Raw genomic sequence first — 12,186 nt, forward strand, 5'->3', positions numbered from 1 at the left:
CTTCATGAGAACCCTTGGGTTGCAGAAACCTAGCACTTCTCCTGTGCTTCTTCTTCCCCCATGAAATACTGCAGACCACTCAAATCCTGGTTAAAGATTTGTCCCAAAACAAAGAAAGCAAATAAGCAAGTCCTAACAAGCCAACAACGCAAACGGAAGCTCAGTCTGAAATACAAGCTATGTCATGAGGTACCTGTTGCACTGGCAGGGCGCGATGCAGCTGCCCGACATGACCGTGCAGAAGGGCTCTGTGAAGCTCGTCATGAAGAGATGGGAGTCCGCCAGTGCTCTGACACCCAGCCTGGCCTTCCAACGCCTGCCAGCCCCACAGTCCCTGGCACCAGAGAAAACCAGCCGTGGCAGCAGCGTGGAGGAAATCTCGGTAGAGAGCGGGAGGATGGATGTGACCAAGGAGGAGCCCCTGGGTGGCCCTCGCCAGACTGATACCTTCCCCATCTCTGTCAAGGAGCTGCAGAGCCACTTTGAGACCCTGGGTCGCAGGAAGGTGAGTGCACGCAGGTTCTGCAGCTGAAAATGATTCCCACACTCTCACTGAGGACTTGGAGAACACTACTGCCAGAACAGCACCCCCTTCCAATCTGCTGCCTCTTCATATCCTTTCTGCCCCCTGAAAACCCTACCTGGCTCCTACCAGTAGCTTCTAACTCACATCCCCTCCATGTCTTCCAACAGGAAGCAGAAAGTGGCAGAAGCTCACTGCCACCAGCACTGACCACTCAGCCTGGGAGCCAGACAGACATTTCTCTGATGGAAATGTCCAGCGTGAAATGGGGGAGGGCAATCTTTGAGAAGATGTCCTCAGGCAATGGACAGACCATCAACACCGAAGGTTAGCCTTACCACTTTGATCTGATTTTTCCCTTTAGTTCAATGCACTCCATCTCTGATGTGACAAGGGGCAAGCACACTCACCTCATCAGGTGATGAGGTGGCACCCAGGCCGCCCAGAGAGAGAACGTGGTGTTCTTCTCAATGCAAAACAAGCTTTCCAGCTTTCTCCATTTTGTCTTTCGTATTACGGAGGAGTGCCTGATGCCCATTAAATACTTTTTGAGCAAAACACAACAGAATGGTGTCTTATGTTTTGAGAAGATAACTTTTGATGAAGACAGCCCAAATTACAAATATGATATCAAAAATATGGGCAGCATTCATCAATTACAAAAAAGTGACATCTTCATTTTCTCTTTTGGTGAAGATAGTTTGAATTTGGCAATGTGTTGCTTTGGTAACAATGCGGTAACTTTTATTTGTGGCTTTCTGGTTTCCACAAATCAAATGCTCTGTAATTGATGTGCTCTAAAGTAAAAGTACGACACAGTAGGTAAAATGTTGGCAATACTGTTTGTTTTGCCTAATGCTTTTCTTTCAAGATTTGAAACACATGCACCCATCTCCCTCTCCCCAACTATGATGTCTCTTTGTGGTTGCAGTGGATGCTTGCAAAGCTGTAGGAGGACTTCAAGAAGAGAGCCCTCCACACACTGGAAACACGCTGATGGAATTCCAGGAGAATGTCTCCTTGAAAGACAAAATGGCTCTCTATCAGGCTGCAGTGTCAAAGGCGGAGAGCAGCAACCGCTTTGCTGATGTAAGATACCAATGTCTCAATATCTTCTTAATTCTACGTTTGCTTTGCCCAGGGACAGATCATAACCATCTTTATTTCTACAAGCAAACTATCGGATCATAGGGTGGATCAAAATTTAAATCCCGAATTAGGAAACCTACATAGCAAACATAGTCATCCACCAGTCTCTGTCTCTACCAAATGAGAGTTTTCATGCTATATGCCTTTGGTCTTTTGGACAATCCCCATTATTTCATGGAAGTGCTCTTCCTTAGTCCACCTTTGGCTGAACTTCACATATGAGGACCATCGGCGTGAGAGAGATCAGCAACACTGTTATCCTATTTGCTCATGACAACAGAACAAGGCAGTTTCTTTATCACAACAACTATTCTCTATCGCCAAATAATAAAATCATATTCAGGAGCGCAGTGTCTTTAGAGCTCTTGTTGCTCAAACTGAAGAACATGAAATTACCGCATTATAAAATAGCTCAGCTATGGGTGCTCAGGTAGCCCAGAAGCCACCTAGGGGAAGCAGCCACCAGCCACGCTCGCCTTCAGAGTCCAGGTGTTTTCAAACCATGCAATTCCTGCCCAATGGCTACTTGATTTCCTAATTGCCCTTGCATAATTGGAGCAGATTCCTGCGGTTCTTTGGGCCGAGAAGGTTCCTATTCCCTCCTCCCAACACTGTCAACAATGGTGCCGTTAGCTCTCTCTCCCCAAAAGGAAGAACTGTAGGAAGCCTGAACCAACCGAACCATGTTGAGAACATAGGGACTGCTCCATTTAGGCTCTAGAACCCCTTGCCCTTTCTTGTTGAAATGGACAGTACCTTCTTACTGCAAATGGAAAACACCTGGCCTTATTTGATCATTCTAGACTTCAGAGGAAATCAAGTCCTGCACTGTGCCTGGGGGCCTGGACGCAGTGAGGAAACACTTTGAGAACAGGCAGATGACCCTTTCAAGGACCACATTTGCTCGCTCCCAGCACCAGCACAAATCTGCAGAGGTAACAATGGCATTTTGGATACTAACAAATGAGGCCTGCCCTGCTAAAAGCTCGAGGGAAAAATACCATTATTTGCTTTATTCAGGGTTTCACCGTTCCTGGGGATGTTCAAGGAAAGGTTGGACATGGTGCTTAGGGACATGGATTAGTGGGTGACATTGGTGGTAGGGTGATGGTTGAACCAGATGATCTTGGAGGTCTCTTCCAACCTTAGTGATTCTCTGATCCTCTATGATCCTCCTTAAACAGAGAAGACATGGAAAAATTTGCACCCCATTTTCTTTTCAACTTGCCCTCCTCGAGCCTCACCTGACAGTTCAAACTTCTCGTCACATGGGTTCCTTGTGGTGCTCGTAACCCCCTAAATTATCAAGGTACACTGCCATAAAGAAACCATTTGGAGTTAACACCTCTTAAAGTAAAACTGATTTGTGACAGTCCTTCACAGGCAGAAACAAAAATCCAGATTATTGTTAATTTTGCGATTCTTTGTATTTGTCTTCAGGAGAACTCAAGTACCACTCAGCTCCCACTATCAAGCAGCACCAGGGAAGCTGAGTGCAGTGCAACGGCCACCAAAGAAGCCCCACTGGAAGCCTTTCAAAGCCAAGAGGTAACTTTATCAATTAACAATTATATCATTCGGCAGTTATACCGAGATGCCGATCCTTATTTGCTTTGCGTCTTTCTCCAGCACTACTTGGTACAGCAAGAGCTTGATTTCTGCCGATAGCTGCCCTCCTTTGGCAGTGTATAACAATAGTTTTAGAACGGTATCCTAGACAGGGTTGTTTGGATGTGGTAATGAATGGGGCTTCGCACTCAGACTTCTCTGTGATGTTTCAAAGACAGTGGCAGAAATATGGAATATTCTTCCATGTTGCACTAAATCCCGCAGTAATGTGAAGGTTTTGTGCACAGGTTTCTCTCGGGGAGCAAGTGACTCCAGAGACAAATGGGGCTTCTACGCTGACCCAGCATACTGATGAAGCAGGTAAGAAGTGGCTTGAGAGTAAAGGCTCACAAAGGAGCACGACGGACCAAGTTCTTGGCAACTGCCTTTACTTGCACAAACATGGGACTGCTCTTAGGATAGAGATACAGGACATTGCTCCAAGTTGTTCAGTGCCTCCTTCCTCAGTTAAGCACATTCATTGGTCTCAGTGGGACCTAAGAAACAGATTTACATGTTGGCACACAGAGAGGAGTTTGGCAGAAGGAGGTAGCTTCAAATACGTGCTGAGCTGCTGGAAAGAGCGGGGCATTTTAAGAGTTTTCTGAAGACACGTGCAAACCCTTGCCCCTGTATAGCCAAAATTGTGGATGATAAAGGCTCAATTTATAGCCAAGCTGAACAGGCCTGGAGACCATGAGCATGGTGTTGAGGTGCTGCTTCTGCAGTCTAGTCCTGGTATTAGAATTCACATGTTCGGTTAACACAAAGACCTCAGTTCTCTGTGAGCCCTGACATTCAGGCAATTCAGGTACGATAAAACAGCAGGCAATAGATAACATGTCCCTCAACACTTCTTCCACCCATTTCCTATGGATTTCTTCTCTTCACGTTGTTCATTGTTCATTCACTTTTTTTTTTTTTTTTTCCATTGCAGTAATCAATGCAGCTATGAACAAGGAGGTCCCAAAGACTTCGACAGATGTTTGTGACCATCAGATGGAAAAGACAACAGAGGAAAACACTGTTCCCAAAGACAGAGAGACTGCAACATCTGCACAAGATGGCAAGGTCTGTGCCTTTATTGAAGTGTGTACCATTAGACATTGGTCCATCTAATATAGTCTGAATTTCTATTTTTACGATGTAGTTGCAATTAAAAATGCAACCTGTGAAAGTGGTGGGAATATACGGAGCTTAGCAATCGGGGGCACACAAAGTAGTATTTAGTACAGCCTGTAATTCAGCGAGTACTTCTACTATGTGACAAACACAACTGAAAGTAGAACTCAAACGTTCTGCTTTTCCTTTCCTTCTCTGCTGAAGGCAGCCTCTTCTTTCACTGTTTTCAGCCTCTAAAAGGCTATGTTTTCTGTCACCAGTTTCCCAGATGCACAGAAACTCTCAACTTGAGGAAAACTGAAGACAAGTGTCCAAAAGGTGAGGGCTATCCGGACCAGACCATTCCACTGGCACGGCCGAGGGAAGCACTACGCCAGCCCAGAAGCAACATGCCGTCTGCTGCTGCCAGAATGAGAGCCATGAACGAAATCATCAAGGGCCATGGACATTCTGTAAGACGGCCACGTCACCAAGGAGCTGCTGGGCTGCCAGTTCAAAGTGTCTGTGAAGAAGAAAACCCAAAGGTTCAAAGAGGTGACATCTGTTCAGAGGGGAGGCTCCCTAAGCCTAAAGAGCCGCAGATGAGGGAGCCACTGAGAGTGCCCAAAAGCAAAAGCACTTGTGCAGCTTCCAGAATTAAGGCAATCAACGACATCCACAGGAATCTAAAACATTCCCAAAGGCGTCCAAACCAGGAAGGAGCTGCTTTTCTGGTGGAGGATGTGCAAGGGCTCAAAACCACAGACTCCAACCTAAAGAACAAAGACGCCAGCTTCATGGTCTATGTGTTGTGCAGTAATGCACAACAAGTTGACAATAAAGAGATGAAATGACTTAAAACTAACAGACTTATCTGAACTTTTGCTGCCTGTCTCTCTTGCTAGGAGTCTCAGCAGTCTTCTACCATCTTTCTTCGGCAAAGGCATGTCTAAAAGAAAAAACGTAAAAAGCACAATCAGAGGAAGAACTCTGGATCTCCAAAGTACCAATCTGCAGGTCTTACATTCAGGCTACCATTATGTCAGGATAACAACAAACGGCTACCCAGGAAGATTAATCTTACTTTGAATTCAGTAGACACTGCAATCACTGCAACACTATGCTCCTCAGAAAATCAGGACATTTGTGACCTGCTTTTCATCCCAAAAGATGGATTCTTCTGCCATCAGTCAGGTGCTAGTAAACTGCCAGCATGAGAGCAACACGCAGACTACATGGATATATAGTTGAGACCAGGGGTAAAGGGGACCACTGGAGACCAATGAGTTCAATCGTAAGGTCCATAGACCCTCGCACTAGTTGCTTTCAGTCAGTAGAAAACTACCTTTTACTCCTCAATATCAGAAACTGCTTGCAGATGTTAGAAGGAACCAAACCTTCCAACCTCCTGACCCCTGCCCCAACAAGAGTCCATCTCCGATCTCTAGAGAAGGACTAGCTCCTAGAAAGACTGGGTGCACAGGACACCAAGAGAACAGGCACAAATGGTGTGTGAGCATGCGTGAATGAAGGGTGTGTGTGAGTGTAAGCCTTTGCCAGTCCTTCCTTTCCCACAGCATCCCTACTGGCATGATGCTACAGAGCCTCTGGGACCCTGAGCCATAGCTGCGCAAGTCTGGTGGTGCCCTGTGGCAACAGGGATCATAGGCCTGGAGCCCAAGAAGGGGCAAGAGTATCTTCTCTGGCTGAAGCAGCCAGCCAGCAGCTAACTCGGCTATCAGCAAAATCCCTCAGGACAACTTCACCACCTTACTGCCAGAACAGTCACTACCGTATTCAGATATTACTTTTTAAAAGAAGTTTCCTGCATATAGGTGAAGCTGTACTATCAGAGTGCATCTTTCCCCTATACAAATACCCTTTTAAGTAAATTATTCCTTCATATACAAGTTCACGCATTTTTTTGGACATAGGTGGTCCAGCACAAAGCCTGATACTGTTCATGTGATAAATGGGCAGGAGGGGGCAAGAGAATAAAAATGAAATGCTGAAGGTATTTGCAGCTCTGCTTACCTGAAGAAGAAACTGCAAGCTCTTCAAGTGACGGTGTCAGAAGCGTGCAGCTAGTTCACACGTGCACTTTCAGGGAGTCTTATATCACCGGAAAAGGCTGGTAATATAAATATGATGTTTATAAATAACCTGTCACAAAATACACATAGGAAATGGCAGGAAAGTATAAATTACAGAGGGATTGAGAGGGAATATGTGAAGCTGTCAGGCAATCATAAACATCAGTAGAGGTTTATACATAACCATTTTTAAAAAGTAATGAAAAGGCATCATTTGCAGTTTGACAATAGATCTATTTTAGAAAGGACAGCATTTCAACACTGTGTACAATAACATCTATATAGTCCTTTACTTTAGGAAGGTCAATAAATAGTAAGACATAAACAGTAGAGTATAAACTGTTGCAATATAGACTTCGCATCCCATGGAAGTCAGAAGTATGGCCTTCATATTACCCGTTTTCGCCAGAATTATATCAGTGACAATGAGCTAAACAGTAACCTTCTGCTTATTTTAAATCATACTATAGTGTCTTGTTGAGGACTCGAGAAGGTTTTATTCATAGCTGAGAAATGGGCAGAAAAGAACATAAATGTCAAGTAAGTATGGAGAGAACTTTAAAGAAAATCTGCAGAGCTTTGGAAGCAGTCAGGAGACTGGCCATTTTGAATGTCTCCTGAGACCAGAAGGGGACATGAGACCTTGAAGCTTCAATATTTTCCAAAAGCCAGAGACCTCAGGCTCCGCAATTCAGATTTTGAGTAAACAGGAGATTCTTCTATGCAAAAGTTATACTGAGGCTTTTGAATGTTGACACTAGGGTACACTGTCTTTGCAGGCAAAATAACAGTTCAGTAGCAGATTTACTGGGTCTGCCAGGCATGCAACTAATTCAAGCAGTCAGTTGCTTTCCCTGTAAGAAATGAGTCAAATCATAATATTTTATAAAAGGACAAATCTAGCTACTTATTTCAAAAGCTTCATGCCTCCTGTGTCCCTCACAATGTAAATGACAATCTTTCAAAGTACATTTTAAATATCATATGATAAAGACAATGGTATAATTTTATCTCTTTTTGTTTTGGACTGTAACAAAGAGACAACTTTTTACCTCATACATAATGTTTATTGTAGTGAAGCTTTAGACAATCATTTCAGAGAACATTGTAATATTAACAAATATAGAAAGAAGAGTGGGAACATACACCAAAACAAGAGTATGTTGTTTTTGAGACTTAAAAAATACATTAATTTTCCTTTGAATAAAGAAAACTTTGAAAAATGTTTATGAAAAGACACTTTAAATGGAAACCCTGAAGGGAGAATTGGGGAAAGAGAAAGGAGGAATGAGTGATAGTTACTGTAAATTATGCTCCTTTCTTAGCAGTATTGTTCTCATGGCTTGCTAAATGGTTGTCATATCTAAATACTGCCATCATATTAGGAGATCTTTTTTTTTCTCCCCGTGATGACAAAGTAACCTGAGGACAGAAAATTATGTAAACTACAGAGAAAAAATGGCAATTACCAGATACCTTACAAAATTCAATGCAGTTTTTATCATCATTTGTTTTGATTTATTTAGGTGCAGAATAAGCTTCACAAAGCAAAGTCCACTAATGAGCTATCAAAATGGCAACAAACAACAAACACTAATGAGTTAGGGTGGAATTCAACTTTTCTAATTTATACATCTAAAAGTTAGACATTTAAGACTTTGTAGTCAGTAGAGAAAAATAGGCATCTTCATAGGGTTATTCATCTCATCCTAACATGTGTCTAGATTATGCAGCACGAATTGTGCTTCAGAAATGCTTATTTCTTCTATTGACTTTAAAGGGATCCAACGGTGCCTAGCTGAGATTCAGATGTTTCACTTTTGAATAATACCTAAGGGTAGCTGAGGTTATTTCTATCTATTATACATTCAGTAGGAAAAGTCTGTCATACAGCAAGCTAGTGTACAGCCACACAAGTAAATCTTCACTTTTTGGATGAAAAAGAGAGAAGAAACTAAAATACCAAGAATTCTCACGGTACCATGTTAAGACAAGTGATTTTTTGTTTTGACCCTGCAGGCATAATAGGTAGACATTTCCTTATTAATTATCTTATTAAAATGATACTCTGTGCTTTCAGATTTAAATCATTATGGCTTTGGCTTCACGAACATTCTAGGGTACTTTGCACAGGGACTCAAACGAACCATAAATTCTCGTCGGAAGAATCCTGCTTTTCCACAGAACAAAAATGATATGTATTAACTATCTGTTAAGCATAAGCTAATGTATGCACTCAGTCTTATAATCTTTACTTTATAACCTTTTGTGTCTATTTTTAATGGTTTATCTACGCACAGAATGTTTTGACTCAGTTGCAAGAGAGTTTTTACTGTACTGAACTTTTACACCACACATAGACACTTCTATTGAGGTTACGAGTCCAAAATCAGACATGGTATTCAGATATGAAGCCATTGTGGCTTTGTACAGTACTGTTGAGCAACATGTTCCTATTTATATCACTGGTGACACAATTCTTTTCAGCTGAACTTACCACTATGTGTATCACAATGCCGTCTCAGATGTGGTCTAAGAAATGAATTTAGGATATGAAAAGATGTCACAAAAATTTTTCAGTCCTGACCTAGGGCGATTGAAGCAATGTCCAAAAGTTGAAAGTTCCATGTATCCTATTATATATCCCTTGATGCATTCAGGCGTCTGCTGTTATTTTGGCAGATAAATGTATTTCACAAATTACATTTTAGTCACAAAGACTTCACAGCAATGAAAAAAATGTCATTGTTAGGGGAAATTGTAATGCTGTTAGGAAAGGTAAAAATTTGGAAAGAAAGGCTGAACACATCTCAGGGAACCAAAGCTGGCTCATACATAAACAAAAACATGGCCAGTAAACATAGTAATTGGACTATGTTTTAAGTGACTTATGAGTATTTTTGACATCAAAGCCACATGGTGTGATTGACAATAAAAGAAGGATTAAAAGAAAATATCTCAAACTTATGGAATAACTGTAGAATTTAAAATAAATTGGAAAGGCAGGAACGTTTCAGAAAGGATAAAGCATAAAACCTAAGAAAGCCAGAAACAAGAAACAGGGAAAAAATCTTTTAAAACTATATTTCAGGGGAAGAAACATCAAAACACTGTCTCTTTGCACCTTGTCAGGAAGTGCTTGATTGAGTTTTACACAGTGGGTACATAAGAATTTGTTTTCTAGAGAATAATGCTTTGAGCAGTATGTATTAGAAAAACCCTTTCAACCTTAAACATCACAGCATTAACTTTGTAATTGACATCTGTGCTCATTGAGAGTATGTGGAGGAAAGAGAAAAACAATCCTCCAACTCCTTTTTCATTTCAGATCTTCTTGTAACCTTTGATTATTCTTCAGGTTCTCTGAATTGGGGTTTGCTGTAGTTTTATGTTAACCTATCGGAACAACATGCTTTGTTTACTACGTGTTTTTAATCAAGATATCAGACCAAAATAATCCTCTATTCTAATTTGGGTTTCAAGTATTTCACTATGATTTTCAGCTATTTAGACAATATAGGAAGTTCCTGTATACAGGGTTAATTCGATCACCTCTAAATGGCATTGATGTAATAATTATCAAAGCCTTACTATAATAGCAGATTTACAAGTCAAGACATTGTGAAGCAAGTAGATTGTCCAGAGATGGGGTCTATTTCAAAGCTGAGTTTAAACGAATAAAAGGTTTGAGTTGATTCTGATGGATTTAGGGCAAAACCTTATCCTCACTCTCCCCACCCTAGTAATGGGATAAACCTCAGATGATACTTAAGTCTTCTTTCTTTTTCAATACCTTCTCATTTCTCCCATCCTACATGCAAAATCTCTTATTTTTTTCATAAATTGACTTGCAACTCATTGTCTAATAGTGACAAGTACTGTTTCTGAAACTCAGCAAAATGGGAAAGAGGAAGACATTTCTACAGAAGTTCTGATGGCTATCTTGTACTAAAATGATCAGGAAATAGGATTTAAACCACCCAGCTTAATATAATCTCTGTCTAAATCCATAAAAATTAAAGGAATAGCTGCCTTTTTTTTTTTTTTTTGTCATCTGTTATTAAAATAGACACAGGATATGCTAGCAGCTTTCTATAAAATCGCATGAGATTTCCCAAAGGGAATATTGAAGCATGTAAGCTGTATCACCCAAATGTTAAAATAAACATAACAAAACTCTTCCCAAGAGTGCATTTTCCGTAATGAATATTGCATTAGATGTGATACAAAGAAGAGACAAGTAAAACAGAAGGTTTTTTTTGTTTGTTTTGTTTTTTGCTTGTTAGCTTGCTATTCAGAAAGAAAAGAAAAGAAAACACAGACATTTTATATCCTGACTGGACATTATGCTGCATCTTATAGATATTTTGCACTGAATACTATGATAAAAGCATTTAATTCACACAATATTTACTGTATTTACCTTCACTTTACTTGTTTCTTCCATTTTCTATCCACTTTGTGTAGAGTATGTAGTATACAGATGAGACCATCTACCACTTTAGGTTTGTACAGTATTCAATTGTACAAGGAGTCATGTAATAATAATTACTGTTGCCTTTTGACCTGAGTTTAATAGCCTGCATTTGTTCATCTACCAGGCTGAAGTGCCAAAATGAGATAGACAAGCAAGCACTGCATTGCTTATCCACAAGAAGCATGACATGTTTCCATGTGTATCCAGGAGCAAAACAGTAAGTAACATGTCCATTTATTTTGGAAAAAAAAAAAAGTAATAAAATAAAAATTGGGGCACCTAGTGCTTATATGTGTCTCTAGAGTTAAATGACACCTGAATGGAAGCGATAGGGCTGCCACTTTGAATCCTTTACTTGAATTTCATTAACTCCCTTTATGTGGATTAACCTCCAATTTATTTTTCTTAACCTTTTGTGCTCCTCACTAGTAAGGCCTGAAATATAGTTATCCTGTGGTATGTTCATTTAACGGAATGAAGATCGAATCTTTGTGTCAACCTGGAAGTGCTAATCAAAACAAGCATTAATCATCTTCAGAGAGCTGTTGTGGAGAACATTTTCACATGGATTTACTTCTCTAATTAAGCTGCCTAGCTGAGACACCTCAGTTAGAGGAACATCGTTAGGTAGTCCCCCTCTGTAGTCAGTGAAGAGAGACAGGCCACACAACAGGGCAATTCACATCGATGAAATCAATGGTTTGAAACAGGGTCTTCTCTCTGAGAAGACTATCAATCAGAAAGGAATGTATTTTTCATTAAAATCAACTCTATAATGGACTAGCTTCCATATCAGTAAATTGAATACGTTCATAAGTGCTTTATTATCTCAGGAATAAAAGGTATGACATGAAAAATTACTGCTTTACAATATATACCAGCAAACAATTTCTTGCTGTGAATTATGCTTCCATTTAAGTACAGAGCTGATAGCCAATTCTGAGATTCAGTTGGATGAAAATAGCTTTTACCTTATATCCTAATCCTGATATGTAAATTTGAAGTAATTCTTATGACTAATCACCATACTCAAAATATGAAATCTATGTAGCCTTCTACAAAAGAGAGCTTCTAGGACACAATTAGTCTTTCTGAGGTTCAGCTTGTATTCCTGCTTTCATCTGAATCCACAATGACAAAGCAATGTCATGCACTGACCTGTGGTCATCAGACTGTCTAGAATGACTAGCAACAACTGAAAAAGCTCTCTGGCTTTGGAATATGGTAAAGTAGTA

General features: G+C 40.5%; 1 protein-coding gene across 1 annotated transcript; it reads left to right on the forward strand.

Annotated features, from left to right (window-relative positions):
• Window positions 1-214: 214 nt before the first annotated feature.
• On the forward strand, window positions 215-5,237 carry LOC121066987. Its single transcript, XM_040550872.1, has 7 exons — window positions 215-505; window positions 694-850; window positions 1,455-1,612; window positions 3,113-3,220; window positions 3,529-3,601; window positions 4,218-4,351; window positions 4,663-5,237. The coding sequence occupies exons 1-7, from the start codon at window positions 215-217 to the stop codon at window positions 5,233-5,235; spliced, it is 1,494 nt and encodes a 497-aa protein (XP_040406806.1). The 3' UTR covers window positions 5,236-5,237.
• The last annotated feature ends 6,949 nt before the right edge of the window (window positions 5,238-12,186 follow it).

Source organism: Cygnus olor, chromosome 3, assembly GCF_009769625.2.
Source record: "Cygnus olor isolate bCygOlo1 chromosome 3, bCygOlo1.pri.v2, whole genome shotgun sequence".
Lineage (NCBI taxonomy): Eukaryota > Metazoa > Chordata > Aves > Anseriformes > Anatidae > Cygnus > Cygnus olor.

What these genes read in the sequence shown, in the direction of transcription:
- LOC121066987 (XM_040550872.1), top strand. Translation starts at nt 215, where the DNA reads ATGCAGCTGCCCGACATGACCGTGCAGAAGGGCTCTGTGAAGCTCGTC. An exon ending in GCAGCAACCGCTTTGCTGAT is followed by an intron (nt 1,613 to 3,112) that starts GTAAGATACCAA and finishes ATTTGTCTTCAG; the next exon opens with GAGAACTCAAGTACCACTCA. An exon ending in AAGCCTTTCAAAGCCAAGAG is followed by an intron (nt 3,221 to 3,528) that starts GTAACTTTATCA and finishes TTTTGTGCACAG; the next exon opens with GTTTCTCTCGGGGAGCAAGT.